We start from the raw sequence: 23912 nt of genomic DNA, 5'->3' as shown, positions 1-23912 counted from the left end.
TGGGAGGGGGCCGGGGGGAGCGGCCAGGCCTAGACAGTTAGTTCTGGCGTTTGTTAGGGGCGAGGGTTGGACGTGGCCGCCTGCCCGGGTTGGAAGCAAGTTCCGTTTCCCAGTTGCACCCGGCGCTCCTGTCCTGACCCCCCAGGGCCACCCCACAGTCACTGTACCTGCAGCCGGAGTACGGACAAGGGGCCTGTTCTCCGCAGTGAGGGCAGCTGCTGGAGGAAGAGGGCACGTAAGTTACTAGGGAGTTTCACGGGTAGTTGCTAGACAGGGGAGGAATGTTAACACAGCCACCCTGGATTCTAGTCCAGGTAAAGGAGGGAGTAGGATAGTCTTCCTGGAGCCTGCCCTCTTCTGCTTGTCACCGAGCATAGGTCCCTTCTCCCCACACCTCTCTGCCGGGTCAGCCTTCTTTTGCAGTCTCTATGCTGCCTGGGTGCCACCCAGGGAGCTACTGAGAGACAGGAGAGCTGCTCCCTGTTAAGGTCTTGTGCTTGGCAGCATTAAGACCCACAGGGAGCTAAGAGGAATGATAGCAAGGAAAGTGCCTTGAAGCCTGGACCGGAGCATGCTCAGTGCAAATGGAATCAATGGAGAATTGATCAGCCAAACTAAAAATTGCTAGGAACACATGCGTGTTACAAGTTTGTTAGAGACTCAACTCAGCCAGACTTGGCTTCCTCTATAACCCCAGGAGCAGTTTCTAAATTTCAAGTTCCTGCTCCTAAGGATAAAGGTGCAGGAGTTTCTCCAGACAACCGAGCTTTGGCTTTTTTTTTTTTTTTTTTTAAATATTGGTAAAACATTTTTATTTAACTTGTCAAGCAGCTGAACTGTTTTTTGCTGAATTTTATTTATTGCCACCTGAGGCAGACACTCAGCATGGAACATTTGAGCTTGAATGCATAAAGTTTTGCAAAAAACTTACAAGAAACTTGAAAATGGGGTCTTATGAAAAGCGTAAGGCAACCTTAACTCTAGGCATGCATACCAGCTATACTCATAGTATCAGACGACAGCCCTGAAAACCAGTTGCCATTAGGTACATTGATTTACTAGCACCAACACACAAAGTCACAACAATTTAAGACAACGTGCAGAACAGATAGCTTTCTGTTGTATCAGGAAGAAATTGGTTTTTGCACTCTGCCCTTAGAGGACTTTGGGCTGGACATGAAGATTAGCTTCCCTTCTCTTGCTAAAAATGCCATGGACCCTTTAAATGACCATAAAGTGTTTCATCTGACACCACCACTTCAATGAGCATAAGCTCACCAAGAGCTGGTACAGATGTACACAAGGAAAACCAAAAATGTTTTAAGCAAATATGTTTATTTTATATTGGTAATACACATAATTTGAGTGGATTTCAGATACAAAATTCATGTACAATAGTTCACAACTGATGAATGTAGTCACATTCTGAGAGAACATTTACCAATGTGAAAATGTCATCAACACACTAACAGCAAAAAACCACTTTTCATATTGTCATTCAATGCAACAAACATTGTTACAGTATTTCGTTCCCTTGATGCTGTATCAGCTCTGTGCAGAATCACAGTGTTAAGTTGGAAAGTCTGTTTAGTGGAATAAGTCTTCCCAGCAGCAGCAGCAAGCAAAAGAATGGCACATACACAGACTATGCTTTTGAGGAGCAAGTCGCCACTGGCCATTAGGCAGTCCTAAACCCACCATTACCATCTTGTTGGGGTATTTGCCATTGAAACCCACATAATCTCTCACAGTTTTGCACAAACTACAGCATGAAGGATCATCAGTATCAACAGACTAAAGCTGGGAAGAGATTTATCAGATGGCATGAAACATGAGAAAACATCCATGGTTGAGATATTATGGTGTAAGCAATTCAGATGCATTAAACACAGACAACAGCTTATAAGTATTGCACTAGACAGACATCAGGTTTCCACATCAACCATATGAACCAGTGTTTGTGTGTAACATTATCTTGATAGCATTTTGCAGAAAAGTGTCCTAACATTGTAAAACCAAAATGACCTCAGATTCCCTCCGCACCAGAAAGGTCTCTTACTACACCAGTCAGACCAGGACTATTTTCTCTTTAGTTTTCTGTTTGTTTGTTTTTTAACCTCAAGTCATAACAGACAGACAAACTGGCAACAAGACCAATGGTTATGTAACAAAGGGAAACAGGCTTTGTGAACCATTACAGAGGTTTGTTACCCAACAGCATCATCACATGCACTATTGACTAGCAGCACTTGGAACAGGATAAGTACATGTAAAACTCTTGTGCTTCCATCTCTTCAGAAGAGAGCGCCTATTAGAAATACAACAGTATATTCCCTACAAATGGCATCACAGTTCAACAACATTTTAGTTACATAGAAGCATTGGCCACAGTTTATTAAAATTCCTTTCATACCACTAAGGCAGCAAGTTATGACCTCCAAACAATACATGTTAAAAAACAAGCATGTTACTTTCTAATAACAATACAAAGCTATAAAAAAAATTACATAAATCATTTGTCTCCATGGGAAAAAAATGTCAGATGCTAAGTGCAGACATGTTTGTTCCACACATGGTTGACTTCAGCGTTCTCTAGGATTGTAATATAGAGTAAATGTTTACTCACTCGAAATACAGTAAGGATTCCATCTGGCTAAGATGGCATTATTGAGTCTGAATATATCATGATCTACATATTCATATCCCTTCCTGACCTCAAACGCTGCTGCTGCTGTCTGATTAAAAGCTTGGCTTGTATCATGTAAACTAGAGCAGATCGTCCCATTTAAATTGGGTGGTATAGACATTTTGGTTGCATGCAGTTCCATTTATGGAAATTTAAATATGCCTTCCACCTGTATTATCCAAACATCTCCTTATGACTCTTGATTCTCTTAAAATTGTCTAGTCACCACAACTATGAGACTAAGGTTTCTGTATAGCTAAACACAAGAGAAAAATCTGGAGAGCTACTGGTTCATCAAGGGCCAGCTGGCAGAAGCGAAAGCATGCAAGAAATCTGCAAAATGGCACTGAAAGGCTTAGAGCTGATAATGGAAGCAATAAGCAAGCCTTGGTGTTATTCTAATTACTAATAAGAATCAAGGTGGAAACTGAATTTTTTTAAATGAAGTAACTTCAATTCTCACTTTAATCTTAGAAGCAGTAACTGCTTCCTGAAATGTCCAGTCATCATATATATGTCATAATATCTAATATATATATGTCATAATATATTCCTTTCCTTCCAAAGACAATAGAATATTTTCTGGAATTACATTGCTTTGGTGAGTTACAGATACCTTGCAAGAAAAGTCTATTTGCTCCAAAAAAATTCTCTCTTTATATATTTAAGTAAAATAGGTTTGTTTGTTTTTACCAAAATAGGATATACAGGCACCTGGCTGTAAAATAATTTTGAACCAATTCAATATAAAATTACTTTTATCAATAAATATTCTGATTCCCAGACAAAGGCAGACAGCTCCCATTTCCTGCGTGGATGGGCTGCCTGAGGTGGAGTTCATCTTTCTGGATTCCCATCCCCATTTTCCTTGTACTACTTGCTGATCCTAGGGGAGGAGCAGGAGAAGATAGTGGCACCTTGTGCTTTTTTAAAAGTAAAGTGCTGGAGCATGGCATTGCCTAGCAGTAAGTCAGCTCAGCACTGCTACTGAGAAGTGGTAGTAACAGAGTCCAGGGGGTTCCTTCTTGTAAGCTAATTATTAGGGAACAGTCTGAATAGAAAATTCAAAACAGAGTTTCTGCAGCTTCAGCTCATATGGCAGGCTTTGTTAGCCCTGCAGGAATACGTGCAGAGGAATGACCTCTGAATAAGATCTGAAAACTGCTCCAGTATCTAAACTGAACAAGTAAGCAGTATTTGAAGTCTGTGGCTCAAGTCTCAAAAGCAGGAGGTGAAGCTGAGATCTATGAGCAATGCACCTACAGGACAACAGCTGGTTGGCAGAAAAACTGAGAAGGAATGGAAATTCATTCCTTTGATCTTCTGAAAGACCACTCAATAATTCAGAAATCCTCAGCTCTCTTCACCCAGGGTGGAGAAGGGGGGGGGGGGAGAAAGTTACAAAATAACAAGAAAGGGTCTTTTTACGATGAAGGGTCTGAAGAGCAATGGCAATAGACTTACTTGCATGGCCCCCATTATAGCGATTCTCCAATCTTCCACACCAGCATCCTCAAACACAGACCCAGACGGTACCACAGTCCAATTACACAGCGTTTGATGGTATGATCTGGACTAGACTTTTCCCATAAGATTACCATGGTTCTTATTGGTGCAGCTCTACCAGTTGTAGCATTGGTGAGAGCCCTAGTATGGATCAATTGTAATGTATTAACTGCTGCACCTCTACCCTGAGGTAACGCGACCCGCTATAAACAAATTCGAATATAACACAGCAAAGCAGCGCTCTGGGGGGATTAGGGAGGCTGCGCACTCTTGCATTCAAAGCAAGTTGAATACAATGTGGTTTCACCTATAATGCGGTAAGATTTTTTGGCTCCCAAGGACAGCGTTATATAGGGGTAGAGGTGTATTTTGCCTAGTCCTGCCAGCTCTATATTAAGGCTTCTAGTATACCACTGCTACAATTACGGAGCTGTAATGGTGAGAAAGTCTAGTGTAGACAAAAGCCTGTTTAAGAAAAGTGTTAAGACAGAAGGGCTATTCAGAGAGTCACAAGTTTTTAAACTTCCAGGAAGGAGTTTGGTTCAAAGGTTTATGTACAAGTCTGGATATGGTTCTGATGCTAATGAAAAGATAAAGGAATCAAGCCCAATCAATCAGTATGAAGCCTTCTCCACTCTCCAATATCTACAACATTGTATGGAATTTGGGCTTCTATGTATGCTCCCTCACAGTACAAAGAGCAGCCATAGATTCACACACAGGTATTAGTGTCTCCTCCCATTCTCAAAGGGTCAGTTTTTACAGAACTGCTAAAATTTTAAGATTTCCAAAGATTAATAAGTGCCCCTGCTGAAGCCTGAATTCCCATTCCTATATGCTCCCTTTGAATCTTAGGAGAGAAATGTCCTCATTTTCTCTCCCTGAAAGGGTTTCCTAGTAGCCATTACTTCAGCGCTATTTGCTGAAGATTATTATTTGAAATCCATCAGGACAAAAACTGTTTGAGACTTTTCCAGAGTCCAACTCCATTCGTCACAGGTGTTCATGCACCTTCATTTTTGTCAGAGTCTAATGCACAAGCAGCCAAGTGGTGGCACCTTTTGATACTTGGAGGAGTTAGAAATTACTGAATTTATAAGAAGCCCCACAGCCCTGTTTGTTGCTGTTAATCTGAGACACCAAGGGGAAAAAGGCAACAATAGTAACCTTGGCTAGATGTTCTAAAGCCCAGATAGCAGAGGAGTACAAGGCAAGAGGGATGCCACCAATGGAGGTAAATTACACCATACCCACTACAGAGATTTCCATAGTCCTACATGGCTTCCCCAATGTGTCTGCATACAAAGGATGCTCCATGAAAGTGATGACAAAAGAAAAAACCTAAACTTTAATGCAAACACTCCACTGTGTGATTGCTCACTGGATGAGGCCTGCTGCACATAGTTTTAGCCCCAAATTATTTCATTTATCAAACATAAGCCCCTGAAAATAGAGGATTACAATGGTAATGCAAGCACAAACTTAACAGCTACAGCATCTTGAATAATGCTTCTAAAACACCCTCATGGAATGCAATCCAATTGGTGTCCATGTGTATATATAATTTTTATATATACATATCTTATCTCAAGACCTTCCTATATACAAATAGCTATACATATTTACAAGCACACCCAACAGGTAGGTGGGTGTGTACTGTACATGAACACACAAACACCGAGTATATACATATTTTAAAATAAACTCAATCTCAGCTAAAGAAGGTTGATCAAAGAACCACAGCTCCACAGACGAGAACTGCATCCCCAACTGCTCAAAGAAATAATTCTTCTCATAATGTTCCATTGATTTTTAGTGCCCATGGGAGTGAAGGACTTGGCTACAGCCCAGCACAGTGCTAGCGAGTGCTTTGGAAGCGCCACTCATGCCACCTACTCTAACACCCACGCTGTTCTGCACTGGACTCTCCTACCGCAGTGGTGATGGGCATCAGTCCTGACCTGGAGCACCCTCAGGCCCTGGCTAGTCCAGTCTGTCTTAAGAAGATGGTCACATCACTGTGAGATTCTGAAAAGGCCCACTGAAGTAGGCACCAAGGTAAGTAAGCTACCAAACTCATTTTAAAAATTGAAACATTGGACTAGACCTCAAAATTAAAGGGCTACTCAAACTCCTCCCCATTTTCCAGCATTGGAATGGAACAATGAACGCAGAACAAAACAGCTTTCATGTAACGGCTTGAAACATTCCACATTGGTACCATACACTACGTTCTCTAAGGACACAACAGAGTCCAGCATGGTGTCCTTGCTCTATTGGAGGTTTCAGCATTACAGTACAGGGAGCACCTCACTGGCCTTCACTTCAGACAGCAATACAGCCATGCACAACAAAAAGCCAAAAGACAGCCTTTCCAGCACCATACACCTTATATTCACACAAACAAGATGACCACAGTTTGCTTTGCTACCACTATTTCTAGACCTGTCATTTCAGGCCATTTGACAATCTGTTGTGCAATTTCAGATACAAAAATTACAATCCATATCTCCATAGACTTGCCTTTCACTGGATTTAAAGTGAATGCCTTCTTGATAGAATGAGTATTTTCAGTTAAAAGCCCACTATTCATTTTACATATATTTAAAAACCAAACACTGGAGCCTACAAAAATTTGTTGTGCTTCAGTCTTGGCTTTGGGACAAGCTGGCTTTTTTACTGCCAGTAACTGAAGTAGAGCCAGTCTCAAAGCTGAGTGTCTACAGGCTATTAGCTTAGGTCTTTAGAACATTTGCTTTGTAGAAGCCAAAATCCTTCTACTGTTCTAGTGCTTCCACCCTCCCCCCCTCCATGCCTCCTTTCTGTCAAGGGGTGCAAGAGCTCCTGGAGCTTGTTCTGAAGCTAGGAGGGCATTGCCTTGGTAGCTTTACCCTCCTACTTCTCCAGCAAGCACCTTCTCTACCGTAGCTTTTGTACAGATCCTTGATGCAGATTTTATAGAGCCCTGCTGGATGTTGTCTAGGTCTGGGTGGAATTATTGTGCAATTAAAGGGGCACAGCAGAAGCTGATATACCTATGAACCAATCCCCACTAACTGTGTTTTGGGGTTTGCTGATGACTATGTGCCTCGCACACCTTCCCTCTGCTCAGCCGGCCTGTGGATCATTTGAAAAATGCTGTCAGAGCAGGACTCAGAGCAGACAGGTAGGGAGTGGGGTGGAGCAATGGGTCCTCACCACGCGCATGAAGGGCTGTGGTGTTCTGTGGCAGCACTTATTAATCATTATAACATATGAAAAAAGCAGTTCTAGGGTCATAAGGATCCCATGAAAGATTATCCCATTGTTAAAGCAGGCAACAGCAGCAGCACCAAGAGGTGTCCTGCCAGGTGTTTCTCTGTTGGGAAGGGCTGGAACTCAGTACTACTACGGGAGACTGGTTTGATTTCTGGACAGACTCACCAAGGGCTGAGAATATTGTGGAAGCCACTCACTTCATTCACTCAACAAGGTAAGAAGGGAGACACCCTCCGCCCCCTGCGGTGATTAAGCAGCTCTATTAACTAACTCAAGAGGAATTATGGACCAGCATCTTCAGGCAGAAGGGTGCTGGCTCTGACCCAAGATATGGAGGTGGGCAGACTGTACTATACTGAGGAAATGGGGCCAGCGTTATTAATTTTGTAATGTATGCCACCAGCTTGCTATCTACACCCAAGCAGGCAGGAGGGGACTTGTGTTCTTGGTCAGCAGTGCTGCTCAGTAGAAGATTTAAATTACCAATTTACATGGAACACTAGATGTTAGGAGATCCATCTGTAGCATCACTCCAAACCCACTGATCCAACTGCCATTTGTTCTAGCACAAGTTTGTCTAATTACTCACCTAAGATTGAAAAAAAATATATATATTTGTTATGAAGGGCTGTTTCTTTTATTGCTCTTGCCGGTTTGCATTATGTGTTTCCAGCTTTACCATTTCAAATCCAAACTCTTTGGAGATAAAGTATTGGTATTCTATTGGGTTTTTGCTTCCAATTTTTTAAAACTGTATAAAAATAAAGGATTTCCATAAAGCGGGCTAAAATTGACCAATACTACTTTTATGCTTATGATCCAGATGTGGTTGCTTTCAACCACAAAAACAAAAAACAAAACTCCAGGGATTCCTTAGTTTAACATTTAAAAGATGTGAAAAGATTTGTTTATAAAATTGACCCCATACAGAATGGGGCAGCTGGGCTAACAGCTATTTAAAAAAAAAAAAAAAAATCCTAAATTTTAAAATAAAATCAAGTAACTCCTTTTGTGGATTTTCACATTAGAAAACTGCACCATTCAAAGTCTGTGGCTAGGGAAACCCTATTACAGTAAAAGTATTTCTTTTAATAGTCATCAATGGTGTTTTCCAGGAACACATTTCTAACATCCAGGATGGAAGCCAGCTCCAGAATGTGTTTTTGGAGATGAGGGTTCTCCACGGTTTCATCTCTTGGCAGTTGGGGATAAGTTTCAGGGTAATTTCGAGTTTCCTGCTAGATGAAGAGAAAAAGAGTACAATTATTTTTATAATCTAATAGTACAGAACAAAAAGTATAAAAAGCCAATTCATTAAAAAAAAACCACACGCTGATCTGTTTGACAGGCCACAAAAGTGGCCAGATCTTCGCAGAAATTATGAAGCTGATCTTCACAGCCATCTCCCTTGACACACAGGCAGTGGCCTAGTTTTCAAATTATGGCAGCTTAGTGCCTACAGGTGACTGTGGCAGTAGCAAAGCCTCATTAGCCCAAGATGGCCAGATGCGTAAGTGAACACACGATAAAAATGGAACAGGACAAAAGGAGATTTTACACATGTGCTGAATACACTGCTAATATTTTCCTGCAATGCTCAAGCAGGTAAGTTAGATCTGTGTACCAACATCCACAGCGGACATGTATAATAGCGTAATCCTAGAGGCAGACTTCATTCCTGGCAACAGAGGAACCAGCTTTCTGCCCACTGTAATTATCTGCAGTCTTTAAGGTCACAGAATCACAGAAGAGTAGGGCTGAAAGGGACTGCAAGAGCTCATCAAATCCAGCTTCCTGCAGTGAGACAGAACGCAATAAACCTAGACCATCCCTGACAGGGATTTGTCCAGCCTGGTGTTAAAAACCTCCAACATGGGGATTCCACGGCCTCCCCTAGAAGCCTATTCCAGAGCTTAGCTACCCTTAGAATTAGGAAGTTTTTCCTAACATCGAACCTAAATCTCCCATTACTTCTTGTCCTTCTTCAGTGCACATGGAGAACAACCACCATTCACCATCCTCTTTATAACAGCCCTTAACATATCTGAAGATATATCAGCTTCCTCCCTCAATCTTTTCTCAAGACTATACATGCCCAGTTTTTTTTTTTTTTTTTTTTTTTTTTTTTTTAAAAACCGGTCCTTATGTGTCAGATTTTCCAAGCCTGTTATTTTTGTTGCTCTCCTCTGGACCCTCTCCAGTTTGTCTACATCTTTCCTGAAGTGTGGTGCCCTCACGTGCCTCAAAAACATCCACCCACCCCACTTTGGAAATCATGAATTCTGTGATGCATTCCAATTTGAAAGCCCACCCACCACTCCTGTTTATAAACTTTCCAGGCTGTGTGCCAAGAGGGCCTCTTACTATATTTTTGGACATAGCACTCTTAGTATACACAGCTGTGTACAAACACAGTGCTAGATAAATGAATATATACTATGGGTAGGCTCAATACTAGAATGTGTCCAAACTCAGATAAATTGTTTCATGTTCTACATGGAATCAGAAGACAGATGCACTATATTGTTAAAACTAGTTATGAGCATTTGTACACAAAGGCCTTTTCACCTGTAAGAGTAGCTAACATGATCCGCTATGTACTGCACACACACATTACTGAATACTCATTTCAGCATGGGAGGAGACCTTATGAGCAGTACTAGTGAAGCCCATGAGCAGAACCACAGAAGTTAGCTAGAAGAGCCCTTTAACCGCCAGCCAAGGCAATTCTGCATGAAAACAGAATTTGTCTGGCGACTCTTTCGCACAAAGGGAAAGTTCCCTGCATACCCGGAAAATTTTGTGCATCCTCATGGTGGCTGAGCAGAAGACGAATCTTGTTAGAAGTAAGCGAAGAAATTCATCCCCAAAAAACTGAAGAAAGGCCTGATCTGCAGAGGAAGAAGGTGACACTTAAAGAAAACTGAATTCAGAAGGCATTTTTGAAGCAAGAGACCTTTGGGAAAACACCACATAGAAAAGCTGTGCATTTCGCCCGCAAACTGAATTATTCTTTGGCAAGACTGACCAATGAGAAACAAATAAGAAATCCAACTCAAGTTGTGCCACTAAATTTTCTGTTGAGTGTGTGTAGGTCTTTAAGGACATACCTATGGAGCGAGAATGGGTCAGCAGCTGGGCGATATCCCGGTTGATTTTTCTAAGGTAATCTTGACACTTCTCCCACAATCCTCTGCGCATGCTTGATAATCCAGAGACAAATAGGAATGCCATTAAAGGATTGTTCAGAAAGAGGGTGAAGAGGCTACCCCGCTGAGACTGATCTAAAAGCCAATAATAAACAACAACATGATGCATTTCATGTGTGAAACAGGAGAGCTGTCCCTGCCACAGAGTAGAGCCCTGCACCCCTCCATTCCTCTCCAGTTGAAGCAGTAACGTGCAGTGTTTATGGAAAGATCTTCCCAGCCTTTACGATGGGAGACAGTTCTCCTGGTGATGCACTCACTAATTCCAGTCAAGGTTCATGAGAGATACGTGCATGATAGGAGCACAGGAGACCCCACATACTTGTGGGAGGCTTAGTTCTGTGCATGGTTTTAATGCAATGCAAGATACTGTATAAGATCATAACTTGACCCACCATATAACATTTCTTTCTTTTACAGTTTATCAGCATTACCAAAAAACCCAGAGAAACGTCTTTGCTCTGGTAAGAAGTAGGCAAGCAATGCAACACAACACTTGGATATATACGATCCCCCACCCAAAACAGATATAATGCCCTTTTGTTTTTTCCAGTTACTCTCCATAAACCTACTCCTTTCCTTGGAAGTGCTGCTGGCTCTATTTAACAGCTTAAAACAAGAAAGAAGAGAGAAGCTAGAGAACCCCCTTTTGGTCACTGGTCAGTGTCTTACCAGAGTTACAACAGATTTGTACAACTGTACAACAGTTACAACAATATTTACTGGTGCGTTACTAACACTAAACAGGAACCCCAGTGGAGACATTCATTGGTTTTAAAAGGTAAGTTCTATTATTTAATCAGAATTCCTCTTTGTTAACAGTTTTCACTTGAACAAAACTTTTAATATTTTCTATTCAAAAGTTTCTAGCAAATAATAGAACTTACCTTAAAGCAATTGTGAAGTCTCCAGCTTCTCTCAGTCATTCATTTGCTGAGCACCACTTCCTGTGTCTCAAACTATGTCAGCAGACTGGACTTCACGCTGGGAAGTAGCAGTAAAATTGGCAACCCTCACAGACACACACCAGAACCAGTCACAGTTATAGGTATTGGAAAGTTAATACGTATATATTCTTATTTAGCAAAGATTTATTTTGCTACCTAAAGTAATGGCTGCAGTTGTTTCCGTTAAGCTCTGACAAGTGGAACTCGTGAGCATAGTGCAGACCACAATGTCAACTCTGTTCTAATGGGAAAAGGCAGATGGGAATCTGACCATGGTCATCTTTAACCTAGAAACTGGCAGAAGTATTCTGGTCTCTGACTTGCTCATTCTGGAAACCCATTTTTCCATGAGATGCACTAATTGTTTTCCTTAAGAAACCCTCCAAAATCTACACTGGTGCCAGAGAGATTCTGCAAACTAGATATGAATGCAGATTCTACAACTGGCCTTTAGAACGGCTACTGAAATAGAGTGGGCAACATTATCTTAGTGACATTCCATTTGTAGTGAAGCTTCTCAAATGCTAATAGAAAAAGTGAATTATGACCCCAGCACTGTGATGGCTACTTTCTGGATCTCTGCATCTGCAAACCGAGTTTCCTCTCTGGCACTTGATGAAGCTGCTTGGATAGACTCCTGTTCAATCATGCCATGTTCAAGTCATTTGTCATGAACGGTCAGTAAACTTTTGGCATGCTATGCCGCTTCAAGTGCTGCTCACCCCCCACTGGGGGTCATCATCAAGTGAAGAGAAAGCATCAGAAGGTGATCATTTTGGAAGCTGATAAATGTTACTTTATACTGTCTTACATAGTTTTTAAAAGTAATACAAGAGAAGCTGTGAGGAAGGGCAACTCCTTTGTACCTTGTAGTGCTTTTGGATACGCTGTTGGAGAAAGCAAGCACACCAGTGGCTGTCCAAATAAGTTTGTGAAATTCTGTAATAGAACAGTTAAAACATCAATTGTCATTTTGTCTTGTTGGTTGGAACCTTAATATAGGTTTAATATATACAACTAAGGAGGGAATGAGTGGGGAAGGGAGAGAGACACACACAGTAACTGAAAGTAGGCACTAATTTCATAGAAACAAATTGCTTTTAGGGAATAACCCATTACAGTAATGGACTTGATTTAAAAATATATTCTGTACTCCAAAGAACAAATCTGTTTGTTTTCAGGCAAAGACCAACCTGGATTAGTCCTTTCAATTACTTTACTTGCCATTAGTTTGGCTGTCCAATGAAGGTAAAAAATATTGCTTTTTCCTAGCAGTAGGACTGTTCCCACTGGACTAGGAGAGCCACAGGTATGATGAACATTAAAATTGGCTCCATTTAAAAACAAACATGAACCAATTAAGCAGCTGCTATGCGAAAACACTGTTTCAAGTTAATTGCTTAATCAATTTTCCTTCAATATTAGTAAAAACACACCATATTTTACAAGAATTACTCTAAAATTCAGAGCACTGCATTGTTCTACACTGACACACATACAGGAAATGCATCTTCTACTCCAGAATCTACTTATAGAAAAAAAAGAGGTCATGAGTCACAAGTACTCCTGTTCTTTCTCCAGTTTAGTTACTGGACTGAGTTGTTCTTTTCCTGCTAGGAATCTTTCTAAAACTGAAGAGTTGCAATGCCTTATAAGAGAGATACCAGGATGTCTGTATGACATCAGCGCATACATTCATGCTAATGAAACAGTGGCCGGTTCAGTGCAATTCATAGTTCCCTTCAGATTACATATTACACATCTAAAATGTACATCATCAATCTTGGGTTCAAGGCCCAGAGAATCATTTACCTACTGCAAAACCATTCACTTGGCTCAAAAAAGAAGGGAGGTCCCAATTCTGGATTCTTTTGGATTTCTGCCTAGCAAGCGGATATTTAAACTCCCTGCAAAAGTATTTTAATTAAACTAATTCCTTCTAAACATGTCAAAATACTATCAACAGTGGCCAGGTCTAATCAAAGTAATATACATTTCCCATGCCTAGAAAAATACTGACTAGGCTAAAAGCTCTGTTCCAAGAAGAGCCCAAGCGAGATTTATGAACTAGATATTAAGATTTTGGCCTCTAATGAAGAATCATCAGAAACTATTACTGTGCAGACGACTGCAAGCCAAAAAGGAACCAATAATACTGAACTATACAGCAGGGGTGGCCAAACTGCGGCTCACAAGCCATACGTGGCTCCTTTACAGTTAAAGTGCAGCTCACGGACTCCCCCTCTCCCCCCATTCTCCACCTCCCAGACTGGGAGAAGGAAGGGGGAGGGAAAGCTCTGGACTTCTGCCCTGTGGTGGGATCAAGGGCTTCTGCTAGAGATGACTGGGGCCTACTTGGGTGGCGGCGGCAGCGGGGGAGGGGGGGTTTGGAGACGACGCACAATTTAAAAATTCGCTTCCCCCCCCCCAACAGCTTGAGTCATGCCCCCTCAGGCAAATCCCCCCTTATCTTCAGCAGCCCCTCCCTGCAGCTCTCCATGTGGAGAGGCAGCAGCAAACACCTGGGAGCTGCAGGGAGGGGCTGCTACTTTAGCTCCCTGGGAAGAGGCAGCAGCAAAAACAGCAGCTCTCCCTGCAGGTCCCTGCTATTTGTTGCTGCCTTTCCCCATGGCTGCAGCTTGCCAGCTCCACCAAGCGGGGCTAGCAAACCTGGGAAAAATGGGGGGGGGGCCCCACACATGACCCCCCACATGCTTCTGCCCAGCAGGGAGGGGGGACTCAGGGCTTCAGCAGGAGTGGCGCTGAAGTCCTGAGCCCCGGCAGGCGCGCCTCGGCTCTCAAATTTCTGAAGATTGCCATATGCCTTCGGTCAGTATGTTTAGCTACCTCTGCTATACAGGAACAGTGTAGAACTCCAAGGGTATGTCTACACAGCACACTAAGCTCAGGGCTGTGTGACACGTGCCTGCACACTCGGTGTTCCAAGCCCAGTAGCGCCTAACTGATCAGAAACACCAAGGTGGAGGGTGTTGCTGACTGCAGGATATTGAGCAGCTTGTGCTGCAAATCCCTGACCTCTAGGAGTGGAATAGCTCCCTCTTTATGAGGTCTTGAAATTGCCAAAGATCAGCAGCTATGGGACGGTGGCAGAGACATAACTGCCTCATCTGGAGAAAAGGATGAAATTGGTGTTTGACGGTGGCTTCGTTATCTGCCCTGGCCTCCTGCTCCTCAGTCTCCTAGTGGTGGGCTGGTTGTGGAGGAGAGGGCTGTGTAACTCTGGCCTCCCTCTGAAGGACAGTACTGGTGGTCTGGCAAACTGTCGTCGATAGCCAGTCCAGAGTATAGTCATTGGGGGGGGCTATACGGAACGGGGGGGGGAATACAGGGTTAGTTCTGCTACCCTTGATAATGAGCCTGATCTTTCCTTATGACTGTCTAAGAATCGGTTCCTGAAGGGATATGTTGGAGAACAGAAATAGAGGAGACCAACTAGAAGTCCCATCCAGTGGAGGAGCACCCGCAGAAAATGGTGGAGAGTCCTGCGGTACCAGAAGACAGTAGTCTGGAGATTGGGGTCTCAGCCAAATTATACCAGCTGGCTCAGACTTCTACCATCCCTCTCAGCCCTCTATGTAATTACTTAATTGCTTCCCATTATGTAGTATAAAATCAACTCTCACGCATTTGTTCTATATAGGCTTTTCTGCCTTCTCCAGACATTAAGATATGACAGTACCCCCATTTCCTCGATTCCAAATCCTGCATTCTCTAATTGGCAGAGACCCAGATCACTGCACTTCCAACCAACCCTACAGGCTACAGTCACTGGCACACAAGAGAGCTTGCAGGAGATGAGGACAAAGCACTCTTGGTAGTCAGCCTGCTTCTCTGGAACTTGAAATAGTGAAGCACAAACCTGTCTCTATTTAGAAAGAGCTGCAAGATGACTCTCTTGGTCCAGGTTTCTCCAATGGACTGAACTATGAAAACCTGCTCTCACAACTGACTGGCCAGATTCCTCCTCTGTCACTGTGGAAAAGCGGTGTGCTGCAGAGGAGCTCTTATAATGTTAATTACTCAATTTAAGCCATGTAAAGTGCACAAGTTTCATGGTGATGGGTACCATCCCCAGCTTTGGATGGGTCCAACCCAAATATAAATATTAGAGGTGTTCCTCTAGCCTTCTTGCCTCCCACTCTACCCTCATAAAAGCATAACGGTCAGCTCTCTTGCTTAAATGCCCTGCTTGAGGAGGAGGCACTAGGTGATACTCCCACCGCATATTGCGCAGTAAGACTATGCACGCTGTGTGGATGGAGAAGAGATACAAGAAAGTGAATATTTTCTTTTTAAGACCTATTAGCAGGTCTCCTTTTTCCTGCGACCGTGGATGCAAAAATGTTTTAAGAGCAGACACCTGTCCTAGAGATAACCCCTGCTGGCTAAGGAATAAGGGACAGTGCCTACATCCCTCAGAGGGCCAGTCCAAAGTAGAGTAGAGTATTTCACAGAGGTGCTGAGTCTCTCTAAGAGCACGACGTCACTTCATGGCAGGACTCCCTCCGTCATCACCATATAAATTCTTCAGGAAGAGAAAGAATGACAGAGTGCACATGAGCAGAAAGCAGCTTTTTGGAGAAGGCCGATGAGCAATTAGTGTTACTGTCAATACTGCTAAGCAGTGCCATTTAAATGTCAAACTAGCTACTGTCCTCTGAAAGGATCAGACCAGCAGCATGGAAAGGAATCTCTGCACTGGCTCTGACTTTTCACACAGTTGCACAGAACATTTGTCTGCGCTGACATGCTCTGACTACAAAGCATTTAGTCTCCACTCACAACTCACCCAGGCACATTTGGGAACAGCACTAGTTACATATTCTTACTGCAAGTCACCAAGCACACTTGCAGAGCAATGACATGGGACTTGCATTTACTCAGGGCTGGGAAACACTACCACAGCTGGGCACTCGACTATTTGCCTTTCATTGAGATATACGAATGGTGATAGATTTCCTGAAGTTCAGATATGAGGTCCTTAACGTTGTTTACAAAACTATTTCAAACAAACACTCACACTAACTCTGAGTTCTCTCTAGACAGTCACAAAAAATTGAGTCCATATAATCACCAGTGTCCTACAAGTTCCTAGCAGCTAACACAATTCCAAGGAACACCAGAGTATTCACTTTTCCCCTTGCACACAAGCTGGGGGCTGAGGTGTCTCCCTGTTCTTTTCTTCTGTTGGCTGGTTCGTGAGCTTTGGCATAATAACTGATTCATTGGATAAGAAGTTAGAGGTTTGGCTCACTGACCAAACACAAAGCACAATGAGGAGCAGAACTCAGGCTGAGACGGGTGCACAGAAATTCTAGTCTCCATTTGGATAGGATTGAGTTATTCCTGAGTTTACAAAGCAACTTTCTTCCGAAAATATTAAGACTCATGTGAGCTGCAAGCCCAAATGAGGGAATCCATGACCTCCCCCTGCAGAGAACATGCATGTCCAGAGTTGCATGTGTACTGAGGTTCCCTAGTTCTGCCCTCTCCCATACCAGGCCTACATGTCTTTTCAGAAGCTATAATATGAAAGGAGGAAGAATGGTCTTGTGGTTAAGGTGGAATGAAAATCAAGAGATCTGGGTTTATTTCCATCTCTGTCACTGATTTCCTTGTGGCTGTGGTCAAATCATTTGTCCCCCTTTCTGTAAATTGGGATAATACCTACAAGCAAAGGGGCATGGTGAAACCAATTGCATTAGTGATTGCAAAATCCTTCAAGATGCTTTGACAAAAAGGCACTAGAGAAAAGCAACACAGTGTTACGACATTTAGGTCAAAGTGTTCCCAAATTGATGATAGCATATCAGTAACCATATAATTCAAAATGAGACTGAGTTTTGTTATCCAACATCCTTCCCTAAACAGGTGAAACAGACAATAGACACTGGAGAGAGAACAGGCCTATTTGGCCACTAGACATCCCTAATGCTCCTTAGAAATACAGCTGCAAATGACTATTTGTCTAATTGTAAATAAGTCAAGTTGTAAGAGGAAGGCATCAGGAAGTGACAGTTTTGCATACCCAGCATGTTTCTGAACATTACATTCACTAATGAAATAATGTCATCCAGAGGTGATTGGTGCCTCTGGAATTAATCACACTTGCTTCCACATTACCTGAATTGTAGATTGCTAATGAGGATTTGGCACTGAATAATTCTACTATGTCTCTACAGCATTCAGTCACAGGCGTTTGTCATTTTTCTAGCACATATTATACAAGAGGAGATGCTAAATGTAGATCTAATTTTTGTAACACATCTGTCTTTTAATTTATTTTTTTCTCATTCAGATATTTTTTCCAGATAAATGAACACACCTATTTACAAGGCAAAACTCTGCATTGACACTTTTCTGCTGTTTAAGGCAGCTCTGAGTAGGAGGATTAGATATCTGGAGCAGAAAAGCAGATTAAGTAATCCCCCCCGAAAAAGAAATTACCTTTGGTATATAACAAAAATAAATCTCCCACCAGTCCCAATCTTAAACTGTTTTTTTTCCTCCAGGGGGATTTATTACTTTCCAATGAGCAGTCATTCATGTGCTTCTGTTCTTGTTCCTTTTCAAAGGATCAGATCCTGCCCAGCATGCACAACCCCAACAGAAAAGACTAAATACAATGCATAGAAACACACCATAGACACACTATAAAAACTGTAGACTACCTGGGGGTTGGCACCGTACTCCACCACACGTCTGCTTTCAAAAACCTTACCTTATAGGCAACGCTGTTTGAGGAGTCCACAATGATAAATAGGGGCTTTCTTGTGAAAGGGTAGAGATCACCAGGGTGAAGGCTAAAAAGAGAAAGATAAGACAATTCACACAGCACTAGAACTTTCTGTGAAGCTGCTACCGGGGTCGCGCTGTCCTGCTCTGAGCGAGGAGGTTTCTCCTTAGGCACATAGCTGCCCACGTTAAAGGGAGAACAGTAGGATGGAACAAGAAAGCTCACTTTACAGGAAAAACAGAATATTTAAGGGGAAGTTTTTTGCTGTCATCCACATAGAGTATTAGCCCCAAATGAGAGAGGATTTAAAGAGGTGAAATAAAACATTAGAAAGAGCTGGACAAGACAACAGACATCCAGGATGGTTTAGTACAAGTCGGGCCCTACCAAATTAATGGCCATGAAAAACATGTCACAGACTGAAATCTGGTCTTTTGTGTGCTTTTACCCTATACTATACAGATTTCACGGGGGAGACAAGCATTTCTTAAATTGGAGGCCCTGAGCCAAAAGAGAGTTGCAGAGGGGTTGCAATGTTATTTAGGGGGGTAGTGGTATTGCCACCCTTACTTCCGCGCTGCCTTCAGAGCTGGGTGGCTGTTGGCCAGGCACCCAGATCTGAAGGCAACCCCCGCCAGCAGCAGCATGGAAGTAAGGGTAGCAGTACTGCAGCCCTCCCTAAAATAAGCTTGTGACCCCCCCCACAACTCTGTTTTGGGTCAGAACCCCTACAATTACAACACTGAAATTTCAGATTTAAATATCTGAAATCATGAAATTTATTATTTTACAAATCCTATAACCATTAAATTGACCAAAATGGACCTTGAATTTCGTAGCGTCCTAAGTATGAGACAACATAATCTTTTCTAGCCTTTCAGGAAAGTAAGGGGCGGGGGTGGGGAGGTGTTAGAGAATGTTCATAGGCAGTACACAGCACAGGTATCAGCCAGTGTTTCACCAGTTCATAGTTATCTTACCCTCTATTAGGGGAGTGAGTCTACCTGAACCCCAACTATTAGGAACAAAGTGAGAGCCCCCGAGGTCATCAAGCCCTTCATGATTTGGGGCGACAATCCCATGGAAAACCAGTCTGATCCTGACACGGCTATTTCCTGGGTTGAAAATGCTCAACGGAAGTCCTCGTGCTGCTGCTGCACAGTGCTCCGCAAGCTCTTCCTGCTTCACTACCACCTCAGTTCAAGGGGCAGACGAGCAGTCAGTGCTCTCCTCGCTGGGCCTGAAGGGGTGCAGGTCCTCTCCTTCCCCTTGACCACAAAGGACAGGGGGAGGGAAAGAAGGATCCACTCAGTTGGCAAAGTGCTCCAATAAGAGAGTCCCGATGCCGTTCCTCCTAAAGATCCGGGATTTGGGGAAAGAATGGGGCTGTGCAGCACCTGCCCCAAGGCAGATTAACCCTAGGAACACCTTTCAAATATAGGACTGTTCCAAAGTGGAATTCTGCTTAAGTTTAAAAATTGTGCCCGTTCATGCTTTTTAGTGAGAGACACTCAGAAGGGGGCAGGGGAGCGGAGATTACTGCCATAGTTAGTGGGGTTTGCCCTTTAAGTCACTGGCTAGAGGCCAGGAGTTTTGAAACTGAAGGTCCGGAGTTCTGTTCCCCATTCTGAATGTATAATTGTTACCACCAGCCTACATGCACTGAACAGCTAAGAGCCAAATACACCGTCATGGGTATGTGTGCCATATGAACAACTCGCTAAATACAGAGTTCACCTTCCACTGGTATTAGGCCTGGTCTAAATGCGATGGGGTCTCTCGTCAAAGCTGACGTACAAGGATTCAGCAAAGACGTAAAGTTAAGCAGCATAGCTGTGTCAGCTGGGGGAGAGGGGGCTTTTTTTTGTTTTTAAACCAATATAGCTAGATCCATACAAGCTCTAGCATAGCTGCAGTTTACATTGGCAAAAAAGTGCTTTTGCCCCGGAACTATCTAAGCTGCGCTGGCAGAAGCGCTTTATGCTGATGTAAACTTCATCTGCACTAGTAGGGTTCGCTAGTATAGCCACACCCGTAAAAAACTTTTCTAGTGTAATCTAGATGCAGGTGGAGATGATGGGCAGTAAATACAGCTCAACAGAAGTTAGGGAGCTCAGTCAGACTGACTCCTCCCAGGCGTGCATTCTCTTGCCCTCGCACTACTAGTTCAGACAGGAAAGTCACCCCAACTCTGAAGTTTTGTGACCTATGCATTTGATTAATAAATAAATAAATGCACACATTTTCCCAGAAAAGTTAAATAGGGTTTGGTGCATCTTTACCGAGAAGAAGAAAAACTTGCTTGCCACTTATTTCCCTTTGCTGAACCCATGAAACTCACCAGTGCATCTCCTTGTAAGATTGGTTCCGTTTGTGGACAGCATCGCCATTTATAATGTCCCGGTTACTGTTCGTAAGGACCCCACCAAAATCATATGGACCTACAAATGTCAAAAAAGAGAGGAGATTAGCTGTCATGTCACAACTTGGATTAAGTGATTATAGGTGTAGGACCAAAAAAAAAAAGTAATGAATCTGAACTACTAGAGTTTCGAGAAAAAGTAATGATGGCGAGTTTACAATTTACTAGCCATGCAACTTAGTGTGTGTGTGTTTTGGTAATTTCAATGACTAACCTTCTGGTCTGGTAATACTGAGCATGCTGTAACTTCCACATTATTCATTTATTCTTCAAATGAATGTAGAAATCAGAAGACAGACAGACATATACTGCAACCCATTAGGCTAGGTAGTAAAAGGAATGCACATCTAGGTCAACAGATGCATCTCCAGGGACAGGAAAAGAACTTGACATATCTTTCATACAGGACAAATCAATACAAATTTTAACTACTACTTGAATCAATATATTTCAGAGTCAGAATTTGTCCTTCTAAGGAGTTAAGATCAATCAATTTCAAAACTTGAACTTTTCAAGGGCAGCCATAATACCAGCCTTTGCAGCCATCAGAGCACTACTAGGAGCTCTATAAACAAAGCTCATAAGTTGAAGAAAAGTTGGTTTTTAAACCTAGTAACAATCCAACATTATCAGCCAGGTTTCAGATCCAAAGTGATGGCTAGCTAGTCTTTGGAATTCTGTGGTTTCTGAAGTTCTAATAAAATATATACGATTTTCAAAGCTATGTTGCATTTTTTTGTCTGCTCCTAATGCAGGCTTAGTGATTATTCCATTGGGCACAGCATCTGGGCTGGCTGCAATTTAAAAAATTGCTGTCTCCACAGAAATATTAATGGTCCCTGCAAGAGTGTGCTGGTACAGACAAGGATATATTTCTCAGTTTAGTGGGAGTAATGGAACTCCTCTAGTATTAATGGGAGAATTGCATATATATTGGGACTTCCTAATTCTGCACAGTTGGATTTCATCGCTGTTATTTCATTTGCAGATAGTCCTTCCCTGTCTACACCTGAAAACCCCTTCCCCTCAATAAACAATTACTTTTTACTTGTAAGAGAAGCTTTAAGAGATCAGGAACAGAGCAAACTCTCATTTAGTGCTGTCACACATGGCTTAAGTGTGACCTGTTAGCCAAAACTGGTCTGTATAATTCAACATTGCAACCTGCAGCTCCCTCTTCTTTAATACAGAGCACAATGTGCTGGGAATTTTAGTTTTTGCAGGCCACACTTTCCTAATTAAAAAACACCACCACACACACGACTGACTGCAATCTGATTCATCATGCAAGCCCCTGGGAACTGAAAAGTTGCTTATGGAGCTCTCCATAGGACAAAGATTGGGTGCCTCTACAGTAGAGTAGTAAGTTAGAACAAGGCATGCAGCGAAGTTAGATACAATGCAGGTTACAAGGGACACAATATAGTTAAGACCAAACTGTCTGGGTTGCATCACACTGTAAAATGTTAAAAGTAATTTTAAAAAAATATCACTGCCACTATAGAAAGTTTGCAGGGATTTTTTTTTTCTTTTAGCATTTTGAAAGATTCACAAATCATGCAAGGAAGATGGAACAAGCATGCATCTGATAAAGGAATGCAAGTCTCAAACAGATGAAGGGTATACAATATTTAGGATGTTTCAAATAATTTCTTCCTTTAAAGTAAGTTATACAAAAGTACCAATCTTTTGACTGCATTTGCACTAGTTGGCCAGTTTTAGATTTTTAGACTGTATCTGCATCCCAATATTCTGCTGGGTTGAATAACAGGGGAAGATGAGTTGAGGGGAATTATTAAAATCATGACAAGAGCTTGAATTGTCACATCAATAAACGTATAAGGAGTACAACAATCTCTGCAGCGAGCCCCTCAGCCCTTTGGCCACCGTTCTCCTGAACATCTATTTTGATACTTCAGATTGGAAAGAAATGCCAGATGTTGTTGAACCATTTTATTACGGTAAATCTTCACTGATTGGCCAATTGAGCCACATGTCTTCAAAACTTTTGACATTTTTAACATTTCAGATCTTTCAAAAACTTGGTCACATCCTTTGAAAAGATTTCAAGTCAGTAGGTTATTGTGTGCTAAACACACAGAATTAGCTGCTGTGTCTCCAAAAGAAAGCAAGTCTTGATAGGTAGATGGGCTATGAAATTGGACTTGTCCTTTAAAAGGAGTTTTGCGAGATCTCTGTGGGCCACTTATCCTGAAATATAAAGCAAATTCAAGCCCTGCTCATGACAGGGAGCATTCCTTTATTGTACCTTCACTATCCGAACGACCTGAGGGAAACACGCCAGTGGCCGACAAGTAGATCAGCAGCACACTGTTTGCAGGCAGCTCCTGAAATTCAAGCAAAGGAAAGGGGCAGGAGGAAAATTCAGACATTAATTGTAACATGCTACATACATCCTGTATCAGCTTGATAAAAATCACTGGTATTTACAGGTGCAACTCCTCTGCCCCGGCTGCCCTTCAGCCTTATGTGGCTGCTTTGCATGTATCTATAATCGCTTACACAGACACTTCTTGAATCAATGGGCATTTGGGAAAAGAACAGCCATGCTGGGTCAGACCAATGGTTCATCTAAGCCCAGTATCCTGTCTTCCAACAGTGGCCAATGCCAGGTGCTTCAGAGGGAACGTACAAAACAGGCAATCAAGCAATCCATATGGGTACACACAGTGATGCGTGCTGCAGAGGTACTCAGTTGTATCTTTTTAAATATCTGATTGATACGCCGGGTTCAGAGGCTGTAAGACCACAATTTCCCGCACATCCCCTCTTCCCTAATATCTAGTGAGACACAGACTTCCTGGAATGTGGAATCTAAGAGTTAAGCCAAGGTCCCTTTGGAAAAAGAGACTCTCCAGCTGTCCCAGAATTCTGAAGGAGGTCTTAGCTCCCTTCCCCTTCCCCCCCCAAAAAAGGCCTGCAACAAAAATAATATCCCAAAACTTCTCAGTTGGGCAACTTGCCAAAAAACCACCCAGGGTGCTGGATCCTGCACGAGTCTGTGCAAGCAATGCATATGCATCCATGTGCCACCTTTCCGTTCACTCCCTGCATGGGAGCACCGACATATCTGAGACCCCTGCTTTCTGGGGGAGAGACTGAGCAT

The 23912-nt window shown here is 42.5% G+C and overlaps 1 protein-coding gene and 1 long non-coding RNA gene across 8 annotated transcripts in view; one reads left to right on the top strand and one right to left on the bottom strand.

Moving 5' to 3' along the window:
* Positions 1-18: 18 nt before the first annotated feature.
* LOC117889335 lies at positions 19-12402 on the top strand. 3 transcript variants are annotated; one of them, XR_004648449.1, is made up of 3 exons: positions 19-235; positions 6009-7664; positions 11080-12402. It is a non-coding gene; the product is annotated as an uncharacterized LOC117889335 (long non-coding RNA). The 3 variants fall into 3 exon arrangements; XR_004648450.1 differs by lacking the exon at positions 19-235 and having other exon boundaries at positions 6115-6250; positions 7506-7664; XR_004648451.1 differs by lacking the exon at positions 19-235 and having other exon boundaries at positions 6119-6250; positions 7509-7664.
* The window catches only part of SCAI (suppressor of cancer cell invasion), a 93735-nt gene continuing 74535 nt past the window's right edge, over positions 4713-23912 (bottom strand). For 2 of the 5 annotated variants that reach the window (XM_034793309.1, XM_034793311.1), the window contains 7 exons: positions 23055-23133; positions 20705-20804; positions 18349-18430; positions 12473-12545; positions 10561-10734; positions 10241-10341; positions 4713-8688 (listed from right to left, as the gene is read on the bottom strand). In XM_034793309.1, the coding sequence (XP_034649200.1) occupies positions 8539-8688; positions 10241-10341; positions 10561-10734; positions 12473-12545; positions 18349-18430; positions 20705-20804; positions 23055-23133 (759 nt within the window). In that variant the 3' untranslated portion in view covers positions 4713-8538. Of the gene's footprint in view, positions 8689-10227; positions 10342-10560; positions 10735-12472; positions 12546-18348; positions 18431-20704; positions 20805-23054; positions 23134-23912 lie in introns of those variants that run through there. The other 3 variants (XM_034793310.1, XR_004648448.1, XM_034793312.1) reach the window with 3 other exon arrangements.

The sequence above is a fragment of the Trachemys scripta genome, chromosome 17 (assembly GCF_013100865.1).
Source record: "Trachemys scripta elegans isolate TJP31775 chromosome 17, CAS_Tse_1.0, whole genome shotgun sequence".
Classification (NCBI taxonomy): Eukaryota; Metazoa; Chordata; order Testudines; family Emydidae; genus Trachemys; species Trachemys scripta.
Note: the sequence above shows the minus strand (reverse complement) of the source record. Positions and strands in the feature narration are given on the sequence as shown.